Source organism: Protopterus annectens, chromosome 2.part2 (assembly GCF_019279795.1).
Source record: "Protopterus annectens isolate FY-2018-M chromosome 2.part2, PAN1.0, whole genome shotgun sequence".
Lineage (NCBI taxonomy): Eukaryota > Metazoa > Chordata > Ceratodontiformes > Protopteridae > Protopterus > Protopterus annectens.
This window is the reverse complement of record NC_056730.1, coordinates 36,996,268-37,019,207: the sequence shown is the minus strand read 5'-3', so window position 1 is coordinate 37,019,207 and position 22,940 is coordinate 36,996,268. Positions and strand designations below refer to the sequence as shown.

Genomic DNA, 22,940 nt, shown 5'->3' with positions numbered 1-22,940 from the left:
TTTTGTCTTGCCCTTAACCCATTAAGCTAGTTACTAAACAAATTAGGCTATGGTTACAATTTGTCTCCCAGAAATCAACCTTGTTCTGAGATGAGATCGTCTACCTTTTGTGGATAACTTAAAACTGTATAATTCATCAGATAATGGTTAAAACTTTCTTAGATAATATAAGAATACCATTTGGTCTTGCTAAATGTGCAAAATTAGTATTTAAAACAGGAAAGCTGCAGCACCAAGAGAATATTAATCTGGGACAGGAATGTGATATAAGGAAACTTGAGCAGGAGAGAATGTATAAATATCTGGGAGTGGATGAAGGATCTGCAATAAGACATGAATAGATGAGAATATAACTTAGTAAAGAATACTTCAGAAGACTAAAAGTATTATTGAAAACTTTCTTTACATCTAGGAATAAAGTCCAAGCTATAACTCAATTTGCTCTTTCAGTTTTAACTTACAGTTTGGGGTTGATCGAGTGTTTCATCATATGAAGTCCTTTGTTTTGTTTGATGCTAAACAAGATCTGCTGACAATGGCTGAGAAATATTCATAAAGATAAATAGAGTCGTATGTAAGTACTAGGCAATCAAGCTGCAGACCGTTACGGGCCTAGCTAATAACCCATAGAGGATGTTTGGATATAAATGTGAAGGGGCACTGCTAGTTGCTCATGAAGTGCGACTCAATAGAATGTACTTGGCAGCTTCAGCGTAAAATAAGTTATGAGGCAATGCTTAACCACTTTAAATGAAGAGTCATGACTGATAACTTAGTTTCAGATAAAGTTTTGAGAATTTTTGTCTTATGGTGTAATTAATGACATTTGTGAGGCCCATAGAAGGTACGTTTCAAATCTGATGCAAAAGGTTTCAAATATAAATTGGTAAAGTTACAAGGAAATGTTTGTCAAAGTAAACAGAGATGTAGTAGTAACAATTTGGAGCAAAGCATTTGGAATACTCACCTTATGGGTTTGTATTAGAACGACTGAAGTATCATTGAGCAATTCCTTCTTAAAAGATGATTTTGAAGTAATTGTGTGAAATGTTTTACCTTGTCCAAAATCACCTTTTGATAAAATCGAGTAAGAGTACTACAGTTTGTCCATGAGCTGATGTCACAGATGACATTTTGCAAATTTTGTGTAAATGGAACTGTTTTTTAATTGTAAAATCAGATTTAATTTGAACACCTGTTGTACAGTCTGCATGCACGCTGCACAAGGTTGACATAGTGGCTGCTTTGTTTATTCATCTCTTACATGTCCTTTAAATCCCATAATCTTATCTGTCAAACATCAGGCACAGGCTGTTGCTGGGCACTGCAGTATTACTTTTTATATGCCTTACCCCCAAATGAGATGTTGAGTATTCACATTTCACATGTTGGAATGCTCTTACTATTGTTCCTACTCTTTGTTTTTATTTTCCCTTTCTTTAGCCATGCATTTTATCTTTCTCATGTTATTTCCTAGCAACACAACATTCCTATTTTTCCTTGGAACTTACTCAGTCACTGTTTTATCATTTGGTCTTCCAACAATCTCTTGCTCCCTTTACTAATCTGTGTAAACTCATCTTTAGTACAGTTGCAATGATATGCTTGCCGAATTACATTGTCATAAATGTAATAGTTCCTAATATTGTGAGACAAAATATTCTGAATAGTTAGGCATCTGAGTTATGAAGCCTGTTAGTGAAATTGCAGTTTTAGACAAAACTGTTCAGTGAGTGTGATATATTTAATGGTGTGGGGACTCCTAGAAGCTGCACAGAAAATCTGTTCTCAGAATATTAAAAAAAAAATTAAAACAGTTACTGTTATTTGATTAAAAACGTGTAGAAAAATAAGAAAACAAGACTGTGATTTTTAATTAACAGTAAGTAGCTGACAGTGGAGGAGTGAAAATAATCTGTGGAAGAAGTCTGAGCTGCTGGTTTGCATAATAGCTGTCCTTGTGGGGCATTTGAAGCCTAGCTACTTTTCCTTTCAAAGGTGATAATCAAACCCAGTACCTTTTGTCTGTAAGGTAAACACATTAACCATAATGACAGCCCCACCCCCCTGGAGGTAAGTATGAAGCTGGGGTGGTGTGTCATACAGCTGTACTGAGAATCTCAGGAAGACGTGCAGGAGAGCTTAAGAAACTACCTTAACAAACTACTGTATTTAGGAAAAATAATTAAGTGACTGGAAGGATGTACTGTGTGGCTATCCTGTACATGTACAGTACTTAAAGCACAAGGGTACTGGGTACGGGTAGTAAACACTGTCAATATGATTTGTTTTCTCCTGTTTTGTGTATAAGCACTGCAATTTATTTTTTAACTGCAGTTTCAGGTGAGTTGGCAACATCTACTGCTCCAACCAAAAATGGTTAATGCTAGTTGATACCAAGGAAATGGGCACCCCAGTGTCAGTAATTTTGGCAATTTATGGCATTAGGATAGTGTATAGAGACTGTAACCATGGTAAGTGGACAAGAAACTTTTGAGTGCCTATTTGGTATGTATGTGAGTGAGTGTGTGTGTGTGTGTGTGTGTGTGTGTGTGTGTGTGTGTGTGTGTGTGTGTGTGTGTGTGTGTGTGTGTGTGTGTGTGTGTGTGTGTGTGTGTGTGTGTGTGTGTGTGTGTCAGAACTGCATTTGGGGTCAGCCTGACAGCCAGTGCATTTTTCTGAATATAAATAGTTGGTAAGAGTAGCTTGGTCATCCACAGGATCATTATTATTTTAATAATATTTAATAATATTGGACAGAGGTAATAAACTCTAATGAGTTAATAGGATTAATTTTTATTAATAATGGAAACGTGTTAAGCAAGCAATAATGATATCAGGGTGGACGTTGTATGGAAATAACAGACTGACCCAACAGCACAAGCAGAGGGCATCTCCACCCCTGGAAGTTCCATTACATTCCTATAATGCCTACACTGAAGGTCATAAGTAGGCACTCAATTTTTGCCAGGCTTTCCTGTACATTAATGCACCCAATGGAAACATCAGCACATTAGTCTATAAGACCATAATGTAGCTTAAGCCATTCATACATATTGAACATGTATTTGTGCTCAACTTTAAGAACTATAATTGTTGTTTGAAGCATGTTGGGCTATCCAATATAATGGGTGGGGCAATGGAAGACTACAGTCAGTAGAGGTGGAGGTGTTTGTGTTGCACCGAGTCTGTGGAGCAATTTCAATAGTTGCCATTATGATGGCTAATAAAACTAATTCAAATCAAATGGACTAGGACACAAATAAATCATGAGGCTGGCTTACTTTGTTGTAGTTGACTAATTGCAGGCTCCAGAATATTGTCACTGACATGAAGTCAGTCAGCTGACAGTTGGATATGTTGCAAGGCTTTGCAGTCATAATTATCCAATATCCCTGGCCAACAATACCACTTGCTTACAAACCAATGTGTTGCTTTCATATGAATGCAAGTCCAAACAAAAGACTGTTGGATCTGCTGTGCATCATTCAGCATAGCTGAGTTCTGTTTAAATCTGCATTTGGAGAACTGCAAGTTTAGGACTAGGTTTAGCACAGTCTTAAAGATGACAGATCTCTGGGGCTGGGCAACAGCATTTACTACTCACAAACCAAACTGTTGTTTTTATTTGCATGTAAGTGAACACAAAATACACAATGATAGTATAGAATACATAGATGGGGGGGGGGGGACAAAGAGAGAGAGGCTTGTGTTTCCTTTGGAGACCAGGAAAACCAAACATCTCTGCTGCATATTGAACATATTACAGCATGATGGAGATAAATAAGTCATATTTGTTATTCTTTCTGTGGCAAGAGAAACCAGATGGTTTCAGTAACTTACAGATAAAGCCAAAGGTGTAGTTAGCTAGTTTTGTACCTGGTGCTGCCCCCTGATCTGGTGCCCCTCCAAAACAAATAAATAAATAACAGCTTTTCTCAGGAATTAAAGAGCAAAACATGTATTTTATTGGTTTAAACTATAGCTAACTGCTTGCAAGCAGTTGTTAAAATTTATACCACACACAGAGCACTACAGCACTCAGTTTTTGCTGCAAATGCAATTACTGCACTCACAAATAAATGCAAGTCTGCAGTGAAGAGTGATCAAAACTGGATGATCATGCCCCCAGCATGTTTTTGTCAGGGGCATCTGCCCCCTTCACACCACCCTAGCTACAGTATGGATAAAGCTTAACAACACTTGATTTTCAAAGCATGCCTTCCACCTGGTCTCAAAACACTTTTGTAAACCATACTTTTTATGTTTTCATTTGCTTACATTTTCAAAATAGACCACCATGTTTACTGTTGACAGATGTGGCATTCATTGTATAGAAGTGTCATGAATTAGTATATGTGCTCATTGCAACTATAGAAGTGTCATGAATTAGTATATGTGCTCATTGCAACTATATCATAGGTTCATAGGTTCATAGGTTTATACTAGGCTATCTGCCCTAAGGCATTTATAAGCCTAGCCCAAAGTTTTGTGGCTTACGTCACCCCTTATGTTAAAAAATACTGTGCCCATTAGTTTGTTGTGCCTCTGTCCAGCAGTGACACAGAGATGATTCCCGGGGTAAACCTACAATCTCCCATCCACCGGTCAAGATTTCTCTTGAACAGAGCCAGCGAGGTGCTCTGCCTCACATGGACCGGGATTTTATTCCACAGCATAGGGAGTCTCTGGGTGACAAATCTATCCCTCCAGCATGTCCTGTTTATATCCGTGCTAAGGTTTAAGTCACTTGCTCTAGTGGATCTGGTAGATTTGGATTTTTTGAGGTGGAGCATGTCCATTAATTTCGGGTTGGACATGGCCTTGTATGTCAGGCACAGGTCACCTCTGAGCAGGCGGTATGCGACTGAATAGAGCTGGAGTTTCTTCAGTCTGGCAGCATATGACAGATTTTGGAGTCCCTTTATCCTTTTGGTGAGGAACTTTTGGGGTCTCTCCAATTGCTGCAGGTGTTGGGTGAGATACATCCCGAATGGGGCATTGTACTCGATCATTGGTCTGATAAGTGAAGAGTACAGGGGAACAATGACCTCACTTGATCTGGATGTGAATCCCTTCATGATCAGGTGGGCAATGTAGAAGGTCTTTCTAAGCCCTTTAGCAATGTGAGTGTCAAAAGAAAGGCCACTGTCAACCTGGGTCCTCAGGTCCCTGATAACCTCTTCTGTGCTTAATGGATTGCCACCTATATGGTAGCTTGGGGTTGCCTTGTTTTTCCCGAAGAGTATGACTATACATTTTTTGGCATTTAACTTCAGGCCATGGCTCTGGCACCAGTTATCAATTTCCGTGAGACCCCTCTGAAGGATATCTGTGTCCGATGTACTTTCCACTATGGTGCCCAGTTTGCAGTCATCTGCAAACTTTGTCAGCCATAGTCCTCCTATGTTTGCCTGTACTTCTGAGAAGTAGATGCCGAACAACAGGAGGCCAAGGACTGAGCCCTGTGGGACACCACTTGTGACCGGCTTGGATTCTGACATGGCGCCAGCAACTCTAACCCTGTGGATTCTGTCCTTTAGCCAGTTTGCAACCCATCTTGTGACATATGGGTTTACATTTAAGCTGGTAAGTTTCTCTATAATACCCGAGTGGGGTATTGTGTTGAAAGCTTTTGCAAGGTCAAGGTAGGCTGTATGGACTGCCTTTCCCTCATCAATGGCCTTGGTGACTGTTTCGAAGAAGTCGACCAAGTTCAAAAGGCATGATCTGCCCTTGACAAAGCCAAACTGGGTCGGGTCCAATGTCTGCAAGTCCCCTATGTCTTTGTTTATGAGTTCCATTATGATCCTTTCCATAGCTTTGCAGACCAGGCTTGTTAAGCTTATGGGGCAGTAATTACCAGGGTCCGTAGAGGCACCGCCTTTGTGGAGTGGGACCACAGTTGCCGTACGCCACTCCTTGGGCATGTATCCTGTGGTAAGGCTAAGATTAAACAGCTGCCTTATATGCGGGTTTAGTTCCTCATTGAGTTCGTGTAGCACACAGCCGGGGACACCATCCGGTCCCATCGATGCTGTGTTTTTAGCTTTAGAGAGAGCAGCTTTCACCTGCGCATTTGAGATGTCTGGGAGGCTACACTCCGCTGGGATAGTTATCTCTCCTTTTTGGGGGGGAGAGGGGGATGAAGTTTGCACTGAACCTGTCTGCCAGTATGTTGGCAATGTCTGTGGGTTCAGTGATTTTTGTATCATTTTGTACTAATTCTGCACATATCTGGGAGTTTCCACCCAGGTTTCTAACATAGCTGAAGAAGGCCTTATGATTGTCATTTGAATCTATTGCAGTTTTTCTCTCAAAGTTGGCCTTGGATGATTTTATGAGTGCTCGTATTTTTTTACTAATAATGATCAAGGGTGTCTTCTCCTTTATGGATTTTGCTCTATCATGTAACAGCTTTCTCCTCTTATTGTAAAGTTTGTTTATGGCTGGGGTCCACCAGACTGGACGTTTGTCCTTGGTGGAAAGAGTCTTGGTTTTATTAGGGATTGCCTGATCCATGCAGTCCTGGAGGTGTTCGTAGAAGGCATTTGTAAGGGCTTCCACGGCTTGGATTGTGGTTTCCACTGGCTCGGGGGCCTTGAGGGATACCACACCAGTTTTGAGTAGTGTGAAGTTTGCTTTAGAGAAGTTCTTCACTGTGGTCTCTTTGTTTGGGGTGGGGCGGATGTGGATTTCCAGTGAGATAAGTTTGTGATCTGATCTCACCAATGAGGGATATACTTCCGGTGTGGAGCATTTTGTCCCCATGTTTGTGATGATGAGATCTAGTATATTTTCTCCTCTTGTGGGAATGGTGACTAGTTGTTCCATGGCATTTGAATTTATGAACTCCAGGAACCTTTGGGCTAGAAAGTTGGGGCTTGAGTAATGTTCCCAGTCTATATTCGGGTAGTTGAAGTCACCCAATATAATGGTGTTTGGAGATACATTTATACCCTCCAGTGTCTTCAGGAAGGCTCTGTGGGGTTCCTGAGTTTGAGAGGGTGGCCTGTAGCATGCTACAAATTGTAGAGCAGTTTTGCCTATGGTTAATTGCACCTGAATGGTTTCCGATGCTTCGTGCGTTGCCATCAACCTGGAGGTGTGGGTATCCTTGATGAATATGGATACACCCCCTCCTTTTGTGGTGTGGTCCGGGTTTTGGGGCCGGAACGCATGATATGAGGTAAAACCTGATAGTGCCGGGGTGCTCTCAGGAGCCTTGAACCAGGTTTCAGTCACAGCACAGACATCGATGTTCTCCATACTGAGAAGGGCCTCGAGTGCATGCATTTTGAGATTTAGACTTCTGGCATTGAGCAGCATTACCCTTAGTTTCTTCCCATTTTTGTTTTTTAAGGTGGTAGGTTTAGAATTTGAGCCTTGCCTAAAAAAGGCACTATGGGGTGGCAAGAGCCTTAGCCAATATCCAGAATCCCAGGGGTGACAGGTGCAAGACATCCCTTGTGAAGCAGCGTGGCTTGTCAAGCATGTCATCCCAGGCAGACAGACACTGGATCCCCTTTGAATGACACCAGAAATTAAGCCAATTGTTAAAGCTGATCATCTTGTCTCTATGTTGTGGCATCATTCTTGGTGAAGGAAGGATACTGCTCAGGGTCAGGGTCATACCTGCCTGGGCTACATAATCAGAGAGCTCCTCTATGTCTCTTTTCATGTAGTCCAGGGAGGTACGTCTCAGGTCGTTCACACCAGCATGGACAATGACTGTGTCATATATCTAACTATATCTATCTATATCTATCTATCTATATATATATATATATATATATATATATATATATATATATATATATATATATATATATATATATATATATATATATATATATATATATATATATATATATATATTTATATATATATATGGATCTACTTCACAAAAACGAAACCCCATAACACCGAAATCCACAACACCGAGACCACATCCACAAAACCCCATAACACCGAAAACACACAACCATGTTAAAACACATACATAACACACACATACACAAATGCCCAAACTACCTAACACAACATCCTACAATACAGATAGGCAGGGAGGCAAGCACCCTTCAGCCCCCACACCCCCTTCTTTAATATTCTAACTCCAAGATCGCACAGACACACAAGGCAAACTCACACCCACACATTACAGTCCCTCACACACACACACACACACACACACACACCATAGTCAAAACACACACTTACACACACCACTAACCCTCAAACATACGCTTACACAAACATACTTACCTGCACCGCAACACCAGAAGCGCGAAATTCAAAATCGCGTAATACCGAATTTCGCGCTTCTGGTCTTTCGGTGTAATGGGGTTTCGTTCATGTCGTCTCGGTGATGTGAGTTTCGGTGTTCTGGGGTTTCGTTTTTCTGAAGTAGACCTATATATATATATATATATATATATATATATATATATATATATATATATATATTATATATGGGTCTACCTGAAAACACCGACATGCAAAAACACCGATATAACAGACACCAAAAAAACGAAAGTTCAAAAACACGAAACTTCACATACCCGACAAACCACAATCCCAACAATCAACAAAACAAAACAAATACCTTTTCCATAAAACACACACATAACACAAACACACCAAAAAACCTTACAAACCTACACTAAACCTTACATACACAACTATCTATGCACCAACCTTAACCCAAACCCTAACCCTAAGGTCCATCACTATTGCACACTCACCTAACCCGCGCCCTAACCCTAACTCACTTAACCCGCCCCTAACCCTAAAGTCTGTTACTATCACACACCTACCTTATTCGCACCCTAACCCTAACTCACTTAACCCTCCCCTAACCTTAAAGTCTGTCACTATCGCACACTTACCATATCCGCACCCTGACCCTAACGTCCGTCACTATTACACACTTACCTTAACATGTCGATGTTCTCAGCGTCGGGATTTTCAATCGTCGGTCATCTCCGTTGTCGATCTTCCAGTGTTGGTTAACTCGTTGTCGGTGTTGTCAGAGTTCGGTGTTTTCAGGTAGACCCATATATATATATATATATATATATATATATATACACAATATATATATATATATATATATATATATATATATATATATATATATATATATATATATATATATATATATATATATATATATATATATATATATATATATATATATATATACAAATTCTATAGCTTACCCTGTCTCTGTTATCATTAATCAATCTATTAGTGAATCCTACGTCCCTTCTTTGTAGAAAAAATCCCGTATCATACCTATTCACAAAGGTGGTACTTCTGTGGAACTCTCAAACTGCCATCCTATTGCTATTCTTTCACCCCTCTCTAAAATTCTGGAGCACTGTGTTCACAAACAAATCATGAATTATCTAACTCAAGAAAATCTGATCACTTCTACCCACCATGGCTTCCACTCAAATCACAGCACTACTACAGCACTCATTTCCTTTACTAACCTCATCTCCCCTTGCCAGAGACAATGACAAACTTGTGTCCTGCCTCTTTTTAGATCTCTCCAAAGCCTTTGACACTGTCTCCCACTCTATCCTTCTCTCTAAACTTTCTCAACTCAACTTCTCCCCAGCAACCGTCTCTTGGCTTTACAGCTATCTCACTGATAGACAACAAGCTGTCAAATGGCTATCTGTTCTTTCTCCTTTTCTCCCCATTAAAACGGGTGTCCCTCGAGGCTCTATTCTAGGTCCCCTTCTTTTTAATATCTTCACTAATCAACTTCACACATCTTGCCCTAAATCAGCTCTTATTCAATATGCTGATGATTCTACTATAATTTCTATTGCTGACAACCGCTCAGACCTGCTAAACCTGACACAAATCTCATTCAATCTCACAGAAACTTGGCTTACTGATAAACAACTTATACTTAACCCCAAAAAGACTAAATTACTTATTTTCTTACCTGCATCTCTCTCATATCTTAAATCCTCCTTTGCTATCTCCTCTCAACAATACTACTCTTACACCTGATTCTCACACAAAACTCCTTGGCACAATCATAGACAGTCAACTTAAATTTGAGCTTCACGTACATTACTGTATCAAGAAAATCCACCAAAAGTTGGGCCTTTTATGTAGGAACAGAAAATTCTTCACACCTGACTCCAGAACCTCACTTGCCCAAGCCTACCTTCTCCCTAACCTATTCTATAGCTCTCAAATCTTAACTAACTTACAGTCCTCTCTTCTTTCTAAATTGGAAACCACCTACAATAAAATTGCATGATTTGCAGCCAATCTACCTCCTAAATCACACCACTATCATGCTCTTCTTACACTCAGTTGGTTAGAGTTTCCTAACCAGTTCTTATCCACTCAGCTGCTCACCATCCATTATATCCTTAACAAGCCCTCTGCCTGCCCTAACTTAGACACTCTTCTTACCCTATATAATCCCTCTTGGTCCCTCAGAAGTTCAGATACGTGTCTCTTACAGGTATACAAACCTGTTGTTCCATGTCATTATTTTAAATTTTTCCATCTACTACCTCTTCTTTATCAGTCTGCTCTCCATATTCATTTTCTACACCCCTGTCTACATATTTTTGCAGTTGCTCTTGCTTTTTAACTTCTGTATTTTCTCCACAATCCATCCATGCATGTCCCATTTTCCCAGATGTTTTACATATATCACTCTTTTAAGCTTCATGCCCCAACTTTCCACAAATAAAGCATTTTCTTTTATCACAATTACTAATCAAATGGTGATCTTTTCCACAAAAAAGCATGTTTTTGGTTGTCCTCTATATTTAGCATTACCTATATTTCCTTCTATATTTATCACAATTGAAATATGCATATTTTTTTTAATTTTCCATTTTCAAAATTACTCCACAATCCCATCCCTAGTCCATAATCCTCTGTCATCATAATTTTTTTGTAATGTCCATCACTTCTCTGCATACATTCTTTAAATAATCTTGAAAAACTTCTCTTTCAATTTCAGTTCAAAATTGCACAATGATCCATTTTTTGTCTCTGTGTTAAATGTTTGTACTATATACACATTCCTTGGACTGCAACCTTTTTTACTTTAAAACTTTTCTAAGAATTCTTCCATGTACTGTCCTGTCTCAAATTAGGATTTTACAATGTGTCTCTTTATTAACGTATATAAAAGCTCTTACTTTTTTTGTGACATACCAAGAGTTGCAATTACTGTATCCCAAACCTCATACCTGTTAGGGTCTTTTTCCTCTTTGCTGTTAAGCCTTACTATGAATTTTCCTTCGTTTACCTTTTGAGTATATGATTTCTTCTTTGTTTCTATCTCTTTCACTTCTTTCTCTTGTATCTTGTCCATAATTTCTCCCCACAAAACCGCCATCTTGCTCTCCTGTTCACTCTCTCTCAGCATATCTCCTAAGTAGACATCCCACAACTGTCCTGATTGGAGGGTTATAAATATACATCCTGGCTGCACTTCACTATCACCCTTAAACAGCCTCTCCTGAAACAAGCACTCCAAATCTTGCAGTGGTCTGGCAACCTTATTTCCTTCAACTCTTTTGCCTCACTCTTCTCCACTGATACGAACAACTTCTGCTCTCCTTCCAACATGCTTCCTTCATCTAGCAGCCTCTCTCTCTACATACTCCATCACCGCCATGCTGGCACTCTCTCTTTTACTGCTCTGACTTCTTCCTCACATATACTCACCATATATCCTCCTGCCTCTCCGAGCCACCTATGCACCTGGAATGGACGCAGAAAGTTGGATGTGCTACCAGCAATAGCACCCCTATGCGATCACGAGTAGGGGAAGTTCCCCAATGTCCTAGCCAAATTTCTTCTAGTGGAATAAATACCACCTTGGGTCTCCCTTGGAAAGAGGCTACTAGCCTAGTGGGACTAACCTGCTCAACAAAGGATAAATAAAAATAAATAAATAGAGGTATGCTTGAGCACCCTTCTGTACGACTATCTGTCAATGCTTTATTATACTACCTTAGTGACATAAACAGCACTGCACTCTGACAAGGTGTATATAAACTATATCAACACTAGTGCAGAATTATGCTGAATCTGTGTGTGCGTACAGTAATGAGGTTGCAGTAGTAAGGATGCAACTTTTGGGGAGTCAAACGAAAATAACTTAATTTTGATTTAGAAAAAAATATTGATAGGCTTAAATTGCAACAAAAATCCATCTTACATTGTGTGAGACTGTGAATGCAGTTCATCTGCAAAAAAAAATATGTTTGTATTATTTCAAGGATTCTGCATTTTAGTCCATCTTTTCAGCTGTGCTATCATAGTTATTTTTCTTTGTAAACATGAACATTTCTCGGTATAAGATTATCCTTGCAGAAAACATTGCATGCTCAGTCTTCTGAATAAGGGATTTCAGTATAAATGCGTGTCAGTATCATTTCTTTTTTTCTTCCTTTAAGTAGTCTTTCCTAAGCAAAGACATTTCAAGTGGATTTTTTTAATCCATAAGAATGCAACAATGTAGCATTTAATACAGCCTCACAATTTAGACTATGTGAATGAGCTAGGTTGTCTTTATTTTTATCCTTTGATAGTTAGCACTGTATTGTGTCAGTGTACACATATGAAATCAAGGAGAACAAAACTAGTAAAAGTTTTCTTAAGTACAATATAATTTTCCCATTTTCTGAAGTGTTTTTTTTTATTTCTTTTTTACTTCTGTATAATTATGTTTGTACTTGATCACTCTACAGGTATCAAAAACTTCCTGGATAACTGCCAGAGAGTCCCAAACCGTGACCAAAAGGACAGAGACAATGACGGTGTAGGAGATGTGTGCGACAGTTGCCCTGATGACAGCAATCCAAATCAAGTTAGTAATATAACCACTTGGGGTGGGTCTTTCTGTTTACCTAGATGCTGAGTTGTAGTGACTCCCTCAGTGTGAGCTGATTTACATAAGAAATGTAAAATCTATTCTGTTTTTCAACTTGATGTTTTTTTTTTTGTTTGTTTGTTTCTGTAATAACTAACCTGACCTCTAAAAAGTGTACAACAAAAACCCAATCCACATTTAATTGGTTTGACAGCACAACTGCAAAGAATCTTGCTGGGGTACTTCCTTTATCGTGTTTTTTCTTGTTTGAGCTTTTATTTGGATACCTAGTGTTCCAGAAGTGTGTTTTTTTTGTTCATGATGAGTAATAATGGAGCAGCTGGAGCACCTGGGGCAGTTCACAGGACTTCAACCAGTTTGGATTTTTCCTCAGTTTGGAAAAACAGGGAAAGCAAACTTGCTTCCTCTGATCCATGGCTTCAATATCCTAATGAGGTATTTGTTCATTTCGAAGAGCTGGAGAAATTGATGATCAAAGAAACGACTGTTTTTATGATATTAGATTGTTAGAAAAATATATTGAATCTAATATCACCCCCAGGGGTCTTAGGGTGGATCGCTTACCAGCCTATGAATTTTCGGATGAGGACTCTGATCTGTTTGAGGAATGGAAGGATGTTTCCTTAAAATGTACCTTGGGTTGGTTGAAAATATTAATTAAGCGCAATGAAAGAGCGCTTAGTAAAATACGTTCTGAAATCATGGAAATGCAGGGGGAACTTTTTTCAAAACATTCTGATTCAGAATGCGAACAAAATATCATTGATATTAAAACCAAGGTTTCTAAAATTGAACAGCAGGTCATCTTGCGTAAAAAGAAAAAAATTGCCAGAGATAAAAATGATTATAGTACTGGTAAAATCTTCTCGTGGCAATATAACTTTAAGAGGGGGTGGGGAAGAGCCCCTTTGAACAGCAGTAAGATCAGATCGCGAGATTCCAGGGACACTTCCGCTTCCTCGGTGGAAGCAAATCCTTCAAGCAGAAAAAGCATTTTGTTTGAAAATTTAAGCACCGAGGGAACTTCAAATGGAACTGTAAATTCAGGTGCCTCTTCAAACGAAGGATCCAACCAACGCAAGGGTCGCAACCGGCGTTTTCAACCGAGGGGGAACAAGAAATATTAATGGACTATCTTTAGTAAGGTCTGTGACTGCAAGACTAATTTCTCCTATTGTAGATTGTGATTCTGATAATACGCATAACACGGTTTGTACGTATGGCAGTTTGAAAATTATCAATTTATCTGATTGTTTGATTACCGAACATATGAAGAATGTTTTATATAGGAGTACTAAGTTTATACCTACATACATTCCATCACTGGCGGAGATTTTATTGGAAGTTAAAACCTTTTGTAGAAAATTGTATTTGAAGGTTTTTTTTCATAAACAAAATGCACTTAATATCAGCGCAAATGAAAATGTAGGTGATGATGTATGTGATGATTCTATTTTAGAGAGCTCGCTTATGGACATGTCTATCCATGAGAATGAATTTATTGATATTCATGAAACAGTTGAAAATACTAGTGGTACGGACTTTGAATTTAATACAGGATATTGTAAATTCAATATTCCAAATGTCCCATATGTTAGCAAATTTATGCCTACTAAAAACAACTCCTGTATAAACTTTTTTGAGAAAGCATTGAACAGGCAGATTACTGAGGAATATTTTTTGTTTAAAAAACAAATGAAAAGTTTCAATTTATGTAGGGAAGAATGGCAAGCTTTATGTGATCTAAGAAGGATGAGTGACAAATATATTTTTTGGAATCAGATAAAGGAGGTAATTGGGTTGTTTTTGGCAAAGATAGATATAATTCCACAGCCCTTACTTTGTTATCAGACAGTAGGGTGTATGCTTTATTACCTGCCAATCCCATTATAGAATTCAATGATGCCTTACTAGAGCTATTGGAAAGGGGTGAGAGGTTAGGTTTTTTTCTCAGGGTGATGTTAGGAAGTTATTCATTAAAAATCCGAATGATGCCAGGTTTTTTATTTTACCAAAGATACACAAGGATTTGATGAATCCACCTGGACGTCCAATAGTTTCAGGTAGGGGGGCATTTTTACAAAATGTTGGTATTTTTTTGGAATCTGTGCTCAAACAATATTTAAATAGAGTTCCATCACATGTTAAAAATACAAAAGAGGTTTGTGACAGTTTCAGGGGAATGATTTGGCAGCAAAATTATTATTGGGCTTGTGTGGATGTAGTTTTATTGTATACATCCATCTCTATACAATGGGGCTTGGAGGCTATTTATACTTACCTAGGGGAAGGACCCAGAACTCATTTCATTATTTCACTCTTGGAATTTTGCCTTACCCATAATGTTTTTGAATTTAACAAGAAATATTTTCTGCAGAAAGAGGGAACAGCCATGGGTGCCAGCTTTGCACCGTCCTATGCTATTATTTTCATGGGGCACTTTGAAAATTTATTTTTATATACAAAAAAGTTTTTTCAGAACAATGTATTGATTTATAAAAGATTCATAGATGACCTCATATTTTTGTGTAGAGGTAACCCTAAAGATTTTGATGAATTTATTTCAGGTTTAAAATTAAATTCATGTGGTCTAGACTTTACCTATGAGGTGAATGTTAACAGTATTAATTTTTTGGATGTGCAGTTTTATGTTGGTTCGAAAGGTACGATAGAACATAAGCCCTTTCATAAAAGTACAGCAGTAAATAACTTTTTACATGCTACCAGCATGCATAGTAATCATCTAATTAATTCTTTACCTTTAGGGGAGTTCAAATGAATTGCTGGAAATACATCAGAGAATATTAACATCCAAAGAGAATTTGATATTATTTGTCAAAAATTAGTTGACAGAGGTTATTGTAGGGATAATATTTATTTTCAAAGGTCTAGTGTTGAAAAGACACTAAATTTGAAAAACCAAGGGGATGTTGGTAGGAATAAAAAGAGGATTATGAATAAACCATCATATAATAACAGAAATAATTTTATGGAAATGGATAAAATATTTTTTGTGGATACATTTTCTTCTTTTTCTTCTATCTTGAAAAGAATTGTGTTAAATATGTGGCCAATCATCACTAGTGATGATTTTTTGAAAAATATAATCCCTACAAATATCATTTTTTCTTATACCAGGTGTAAAAATTTGAAGGAATTGGTTAGAAGTAAGGGCAAGAAAGAAAAAGCAATGTATGCAGGTTCTTTTGCTTGTAGAAAATGTAAGGTTTGTGATAAAATAACCAATTTAGATGGTCAAAAATTAATGGGATTTTATATGAAGCACTAGATCACTTTGATTGTAATTCGTCTGGGGTTGTATACATTATTGGATGTAACTGTGAAGAGAGAAAATGGTATATAGGACAAACAAAATGTAGGGTAAAATTGAGAATTTTGGAGCATTTAGGAGACATTAGAAATAGCAGACTGGACAGTCCTGTTGCCAGTCATTTTCATCAATTTCACAATGGGGAATGCACTGGTTTTGAGTTTAGTGTTTTGGCAAAACCATTGGGACTAGGTGAAAATAATAAAAATTTTCAGAGTAAATTATTAAATATGGAATCTAAATTTATTATCAATTATAGAACCTTGTTTCCCAATGGAATGAATTTAGATGTATAATTATTGTTATGAAGTATTATGGAAATATTTTGTATTGTATTTAACGTTTTTGTATTAATTAATTTTGTATTTCTCAAAATGTAGTTGAAAATGTATTATATATCACATTATTGATTCATTGTTTAATTTATGTGAATAATTGGGGTGTGTATTTATACTGGTTAAAGCAAAGTAATGATGTTAAGTTGTCTATCTCGCCTTCATTCTTGCTGGATGGGTTCGGAGCCGACCCCGGCTCCGACTCGGCCACTCTAAAAGCTCGAGAGTTGGTTCCACCGGCTCGAGGCTCCCCTTATATCCCACAATGCTAGGCGAGAGTTACCTCAGATCTCGTTTGCCGCTACAGCTATCGAGGTGTTGGTTTTCTACCGGTTCTTGGTAAGTGACTTTTCTTGTGAAGTTAGTCTATTAAAACCCCTTTAATTTTAATATTTTTACTTATTTCCCTTACTTTAGAGGAATTCTTATCCCCTTCTTAAAAATTCCTGTTTTTTTCCCTCAAGAACTTTAAGTTCTTCCCTTGGGCCTACAGGCCTTTTTTCTTCCCTAGTGGAGTGTGTGTGTTATTTTTCTTATTTTAAAAAACCTAGTTAGTGGTTTATTATAATTTAAACTAGACAGGGTGTAATTAGTGTGTTTGTGACTGTGTGTGTGATTACACCTTTTGAGATGTCTAAAGAAGCAAAGGTCTCCGGATTCAAGAAGTGTGATGCGTGCTGTCAGAAAATGTCTCTGACAGACGCTCACACTTCTTGTGTCTACTGTCTGGGACCTTTGCACCTGCAGGACTCCTGTGCTGTGTGCCATGGCTTCAGCCCCAGGGTCCTGCAGGAAAGAAAAAATAAGTTAATTTTAAGGGGCTTACTCAAGCCAGAGGATTCCCTTTCTGTATCTACAGGGAAACCCTCTAAGGCATCTAGGTCTTCGGCTCCGACAACTGAGCCGAGACCTAAGGTTTCTAAACCTCTGTCTACATCGGCTCCGGCTGGAGCCGATGAGTCTCAGTCCACAGTTTCTGTGGTTCCCTCGGCTCCGGCTGGAGCCGAGGTATTAGAAATTCCCATGTCGGCTCCGACCAGACCTTCGGAGCCGACAACTAGGAAGAGGTCCAGGTCACCATCCCTTGGCTCCGTTCATTCGGCTCCAGGATCTCCCCTGCTGTCTGAATGGAGCCAAAGATCTCACTCCTCTAGGTCATCGAGGCTGTCGGATCATGACCTTCAGAGGGTAGTGAGTCGACTTCTTAAGTCCGAGGCACTGGCCCAGATGCTTCAGAGCCCGACTCATCAGTCGATGCCTGCCCCGGTCCATCAATATATTCCTCCTTCGACTCTCTTGAGCTCGGAGCCGGGTCGCGTCGGAACCGAGACTGTGATAGCGCCGGAGCCGATACAATTGTCTTCGGCTCTGCCGGCTCCGATTTCTTCCTTGGAAGAATCTCGGCCCCGGACTTCCCTCGTCGGCTCCGAGGGGGTGAGTGGCATCGGACCCTTGTCCGACCCCCCTCTCCCTCTCGGTGCTTCGGCGCTGGTGAGTTCGGCTCCGACATCGCCTCGAGCCATCACTGTCGGTGCCGAGGGAGGTTCTTAGCTTCGGAGCGGGACCTCTGGCTTTGCCTGACAGGGGTGCATTCGAGGTCATGCGGAGTGTGTTAGAGCCTGGCTCTACTCCACAGTCGGCTCCGTCCGCCCCTCCCTCTACGGTGCCTCAGGTCAAGTCGACTCACTCCCTCATCCCGGACGCAGAGAGCCAACTCTTCAGGAACCCCCTGTGGGGATTTCATCCTCTTCCGAGGCCTCTCCTGATTTGGCAGAAGAGCCCCCTCGGAAGAGGAAGTGTAAGAGGAAACACATTGACTCACCTGAGTCCATCACATCTGACACAGATTTAGATGATTCTGAGGGTTCCCCCCGTTCCCCTTCTGAAGATGTCTCATTTGCAGACATTCTAGAGATCCTGAAGCAGAGGTGAAATTGGCCAGCCCTCAACCCTTCAGAGGATGAATCTGTGTATCTTGAGGCGTTTGGCTCTCGCCCTTCCACCTCCTGGGTGTCCCCCCCCTTTGACCCCCTCATGCAGGTGGTTGCTAAGAAGGCATGGAGGGCTCCTGATTCAGTGGACCCCACTCCCAGGAGACCCTCCAAGTTCATAACGGCACCAGCAGACAAACAGTTCTTGACTAAAGGAGTCTCTGTGGATGCTATGGTGGTAGCTGCTGCCACTAAGAAGGAGCTAGCTGATCCTTCAGTACCTGTCCATCCACCTAACAAGGAATCTAGGTCCATGGACAGGTACGGGAAGCGGATGTTCTCGTCAGTGACATTTACCATGCGTTCGCTGAACTACCTATGCCATTTTACTCGTCTTCAAAGGGACTTGATCAAGGAAGCGAGTGAAATGTTAAAGGACCCTACAGCTGCGGGTTTTCAAGATAAGATGAACACGCAGCTGGCTACCCTTAACTCCATAACCAACTCCTCCATGCGCCTTCTTTCTTACGCGGCTGATGGAGCGAGTAGAGCTGCAGGGACAGGTGTGGCCTTACGTAGGCATGCCTGGATGCAGCTATGCAATTTATGGACCCCTTCAAGACGTCTTTCACTAACTCCCCATTTGATGGATCATCTCTCTTTGGTCCTCAAGTGAAAGAAACCTTGACTAGGTGCGAAACTGATGGCAAGACCCTTTCTGCCGTCGGAGTCCGTTTTTCTACTCCTTCTAGGCCTTACCCCAAAGGCCAGAAAGGTGGAAAGATGTGGTTCCGTAAACAATCTCAAGGGACTTCGCCTGACGCACAGAGTTGTTTCCCCGCCAGAGGCAGAGGCGGGAATAACAATGGTAGACGCCGCCCTAGGGGCAGGGGGTCCGCAGAACCAGGGCAATCGGAAGCCTTCTCTGACAAGCCCTTTCAGCATCCCTGAGGTGTTGCCCGACTGCCCACCTTCGGAGGCAGTCGGGGGAAGATTGTCACTGTACCCAGAAGCCTGGCTATCCCTGACTCAAGACAAATGGGTACAGTCCATCATTTCCGAAGGCTATTCTATCCCCTTTCTTCGCATTCCAAAGCAATCAAAAATCCCTTCCAGATGTTCCACCCGCTCAAAGGGATCTAGCGGTTTTGGAGATTTCAAAACTGCTTGCAAAAGAGCAATTCAGCCAGTTCCAGCAGACCAGCAAGGATCCGGAATCTACTCAAGGTTCTTTTAGTTCCAAAGAAAACAGGGACTGGAGACCAATTTTGGATCTCAGTATCTTAAACAGATCAGTCAAGAAAACAAGATTTCGGATGGTCACGCTGCAATCCATCCTTCCCTTTGGGCAAAGGAAACTGGATGTGCTCTATAGACCTTCAGGATGCGTACTATCACATAAAATGAACAGACGCCCAGAAGATTCCTCCGCTTCAGGCTGGGAACCAGTCATTTTCAGTTCAGGGCCCTGCCCTTTGGTCTCACCACTGCCCCCGGTGTTTACCAAATGCATGGCAGTGGTAGCTTCTCACCTGAGACGACAAGGATTCCAGGTGTTTCCATATTTGGACGACTGGCTCCTCACAGCTCCCACCAAGCATCTCCTTCTGATGGCCAGGGATTACACTTTTCGCATTTGTCAAAAGTTAGGCATTTCAATAAATTGCGAAGAGTCTGTTTTGTCGCCTTGTCGCTATTACTTTCATAGGCGCAAATCTAGACACAGTAGACATGTCTGTAGACTAACACATCAGAGAATAACAGACATTCACAAACTGGTCTCACTCCTTTTCAACAACAACAGAATCAAAGCCAGGTTAGTTCTGAAAGTGTTGGGAATTATGGCGGCCATACCTCTGCTTCCATTAGCCAGATTCCACATGCGGATCCTTCAATGGATGCTCTTTACTCAATGGTCATACCAGCAACTTCCAATGTCTCACACCATTATGATCACGCAGGCGTGCAAAAATCACCTCATGTGGTGGATGTCTTCCCCTCAGCTCTTGTTGGGAAGACCCTTTGTTCCACCCTCCGGTTGCTACTCTGACAACGGATGCCTCCCTGATCGGGTGGGGGGGGCATTATCAGGGCAGGACGGTCCAGGGCACATGGCAACCAAACGAATGCCACTTGCACATAAATGTTCTGGAGATGAGAGCAGTGCTTTTAGCGTTGCAAGCCCTTCAAGACTCTCTTCCCTTGGGAACGATTGCAATCCAGACAGACAATATGTCTGTAGTGTGGTACATCAACAAACAAGGCGGAACCAGGTCATACCCCTGTGTCGAGAAGCACTCAGATTGTGGCAATGGGCGATTTCTTCTCAGCGGTTTCTGATAGCAACGCACATCCCGGAAGTCCAATCAAATTGCGGACAAGTTGAGCAGAGCTATCCTCATGCCTCACGAGTGGTCTCTGAAAGACTCTGTTGTGAGAGAAATTTTCTCAAGTGGGGTCAGCCTTGCTGCGATCTTTTTGCTACTCCCCAAATCAGCAAGTGCAGAGAATATTTCACTCTATTCCCTTTACCAGGCCAACCCAGCAGAGACGCTCTAGTCCAAGTTTGGCCCCGGGACTTCTGTATGCATTTCCTCCTTCCCACTAATCTCTCAAGTGATACAGAAAGCTATCGCTCAGAAGGCCTCATTGATCCTCATTGCTCCTTACTGGCCTCGACAGGTGTGGTTCCCCTTTCTACATCGATTTCTATTGGAGCGACCGTGGAATCTGGACCTAGTTCCAGATCTTTTGATCCATCAGTCGGGTCAGTTTCATCGCTCCCTCCCCTCTCTGAACCTCACTGCTTGGTTCCTCCAGTTCCAACCTTAGCCAGGCTTCCTCAATTATCTCACTCCGTTCGAGATATTTTGATAGCTTCCCATAAATCTTCCACTGGAAGATTTATTTGAGTAAGTGGAAACGCTTCACATATTGGGCTCAAGGAAAGGACATAGATCCTTTCACTGCTTCCATCCAATTAGTCCTTGAATTTCTAGCTGAACTCTTCCATGCAGGTTCATCTCCTCTACTCTTAAAGTTCAATTGGCAGCTATTTCTAACTTTCATGTGGGTATTTCTGAATCTGCCTTAATGTCCCACAAGCTTTGCAAAGCCTTTTTGAAAGGAGTTTTTCTTCTCAGACCTCCTATAAGAAATCCTCCTTCTCCTTGGGACCTAAATTTAGTTCTTGCTTCTTTGATTCTTCCCCTTTCGAACCTGCAGTCTCCTGTTCTTTAAAATTGCTATCATGGAAGACTCTTTTTCTGGTAGCTATTACTTCAGCTAGAAGAGTTTCAGAGCTTCAAGCACTCAGCTGTCGACCTCCTTATCTATTGTTTCATAAGGACAGAGTATCCTTACGAACTAACCCGTCCTTTTTGCCTAAGGTGGTCTCGACGTCAAATCTAAATCAAAGCATTGACCTCCTGTCTTTTTTCCAGAATATTCCAATAGGTCTGAACAAAAATTACACTGCCTGGATGTTCATCGTCAATTGAGGTACTACTTGGATAGAACAAAACAATTCAGAAAATCTGATCAGCTGTTTGTCTCCTATGCGGAAAGCAGAAAGGGACTTTCAGTTTCAAAGGTATCATTATCCAGATGGCTAACATCTTTGATTTCCCTTGTATATGAAATTAGACACCAAGAACTGCCTAATAAACCTAAGGCCCATTCCACCAGAGCTTTGGCTACTTCTTTAGCCTTCCAAGACAGACTGCCTATTGACACCATTTGTGCAGCGGCTACTTGGGCTACTCCTCACACTTCCATTTCTCATTATAAGTTGGACTTAGCTTCTAGGCATAGAGCTAACTTTGGTTCCACTGTTCTCAGGAGTCTGTTCCGTTAGGCCACCCGGGACAAGGTGCTAGGGACGCGGTCCCATCCAGCAAGAATGAAGGCGAGATAGACAACTTAACATATAGAAGTTATGTTCTTACCATAACGTTCCATGTTAGTTGTCTTCTTCTCGCTTCTTCTTAAGGCCCCACCCTCCTTCCCCTGGCCTGGACAGACCTAGAGGAGTTGTGATTGTGACCTCTCTTTCTACCACCTCTTTCTTAGGCATATGCTGTTGTGCATATTTCCTGGATCAGGATGTAGGTCACCCTTCTTTCTTCCTGTTGTTAGAGGTGGACTCTGTTTAGAGTTATTCTGTTACTATTATAAGCTGGGGTTAGCTTACAAACGAGATCTGAGGTAACTCTCGCCTAGCATTGTGGGATATAAGGGGAGCCTCGAGCCGGTGGAACCAACTCTCGAGCTTTTAGAGTGGCCGAGTCGGAGCCGGGGTCGGCTCCGAACCCATCCAGCAAGAAGAAGGCGAGAAGAAGACAACTAACATGGAACGTTATGGTAAGAACATAACTTCTATTTATTCCATGTGAAGGCGAAGACCGAGGTACCAGAATTCAGTAAAGAAAAATTTAATCCAGTTTGGCTGCTTC

At 40.8% G+C, this 22,940-nt stretch overlaps 1 protein-coding gene across 4 annotated transcripts in view; it reads left to right on the top strand.

Moving 5' to 3' along the window:
- THBS4 (thrombospondin 4) overlaps window positions 1-22,940 on the top strand; it is a 972,706-nt gene that overhangs the window by 692,425 nt on the left and 257,341 nt on the right. For all 4 annotated transcript variants that reach the window (XM_044063723.1, XM_044063722.1, XM_044063724.1 and 1 more), the window contains one exon: window positions 12,747-12,865. In XM_044063723.1, coding sequence (XP_043919658.1) covers window positions 12,747-12,865 — 119 coding nt within the window. The remainder of the gene's footprint in view (window positions 1-12,746; window positions 12,866-22,940) is intronic.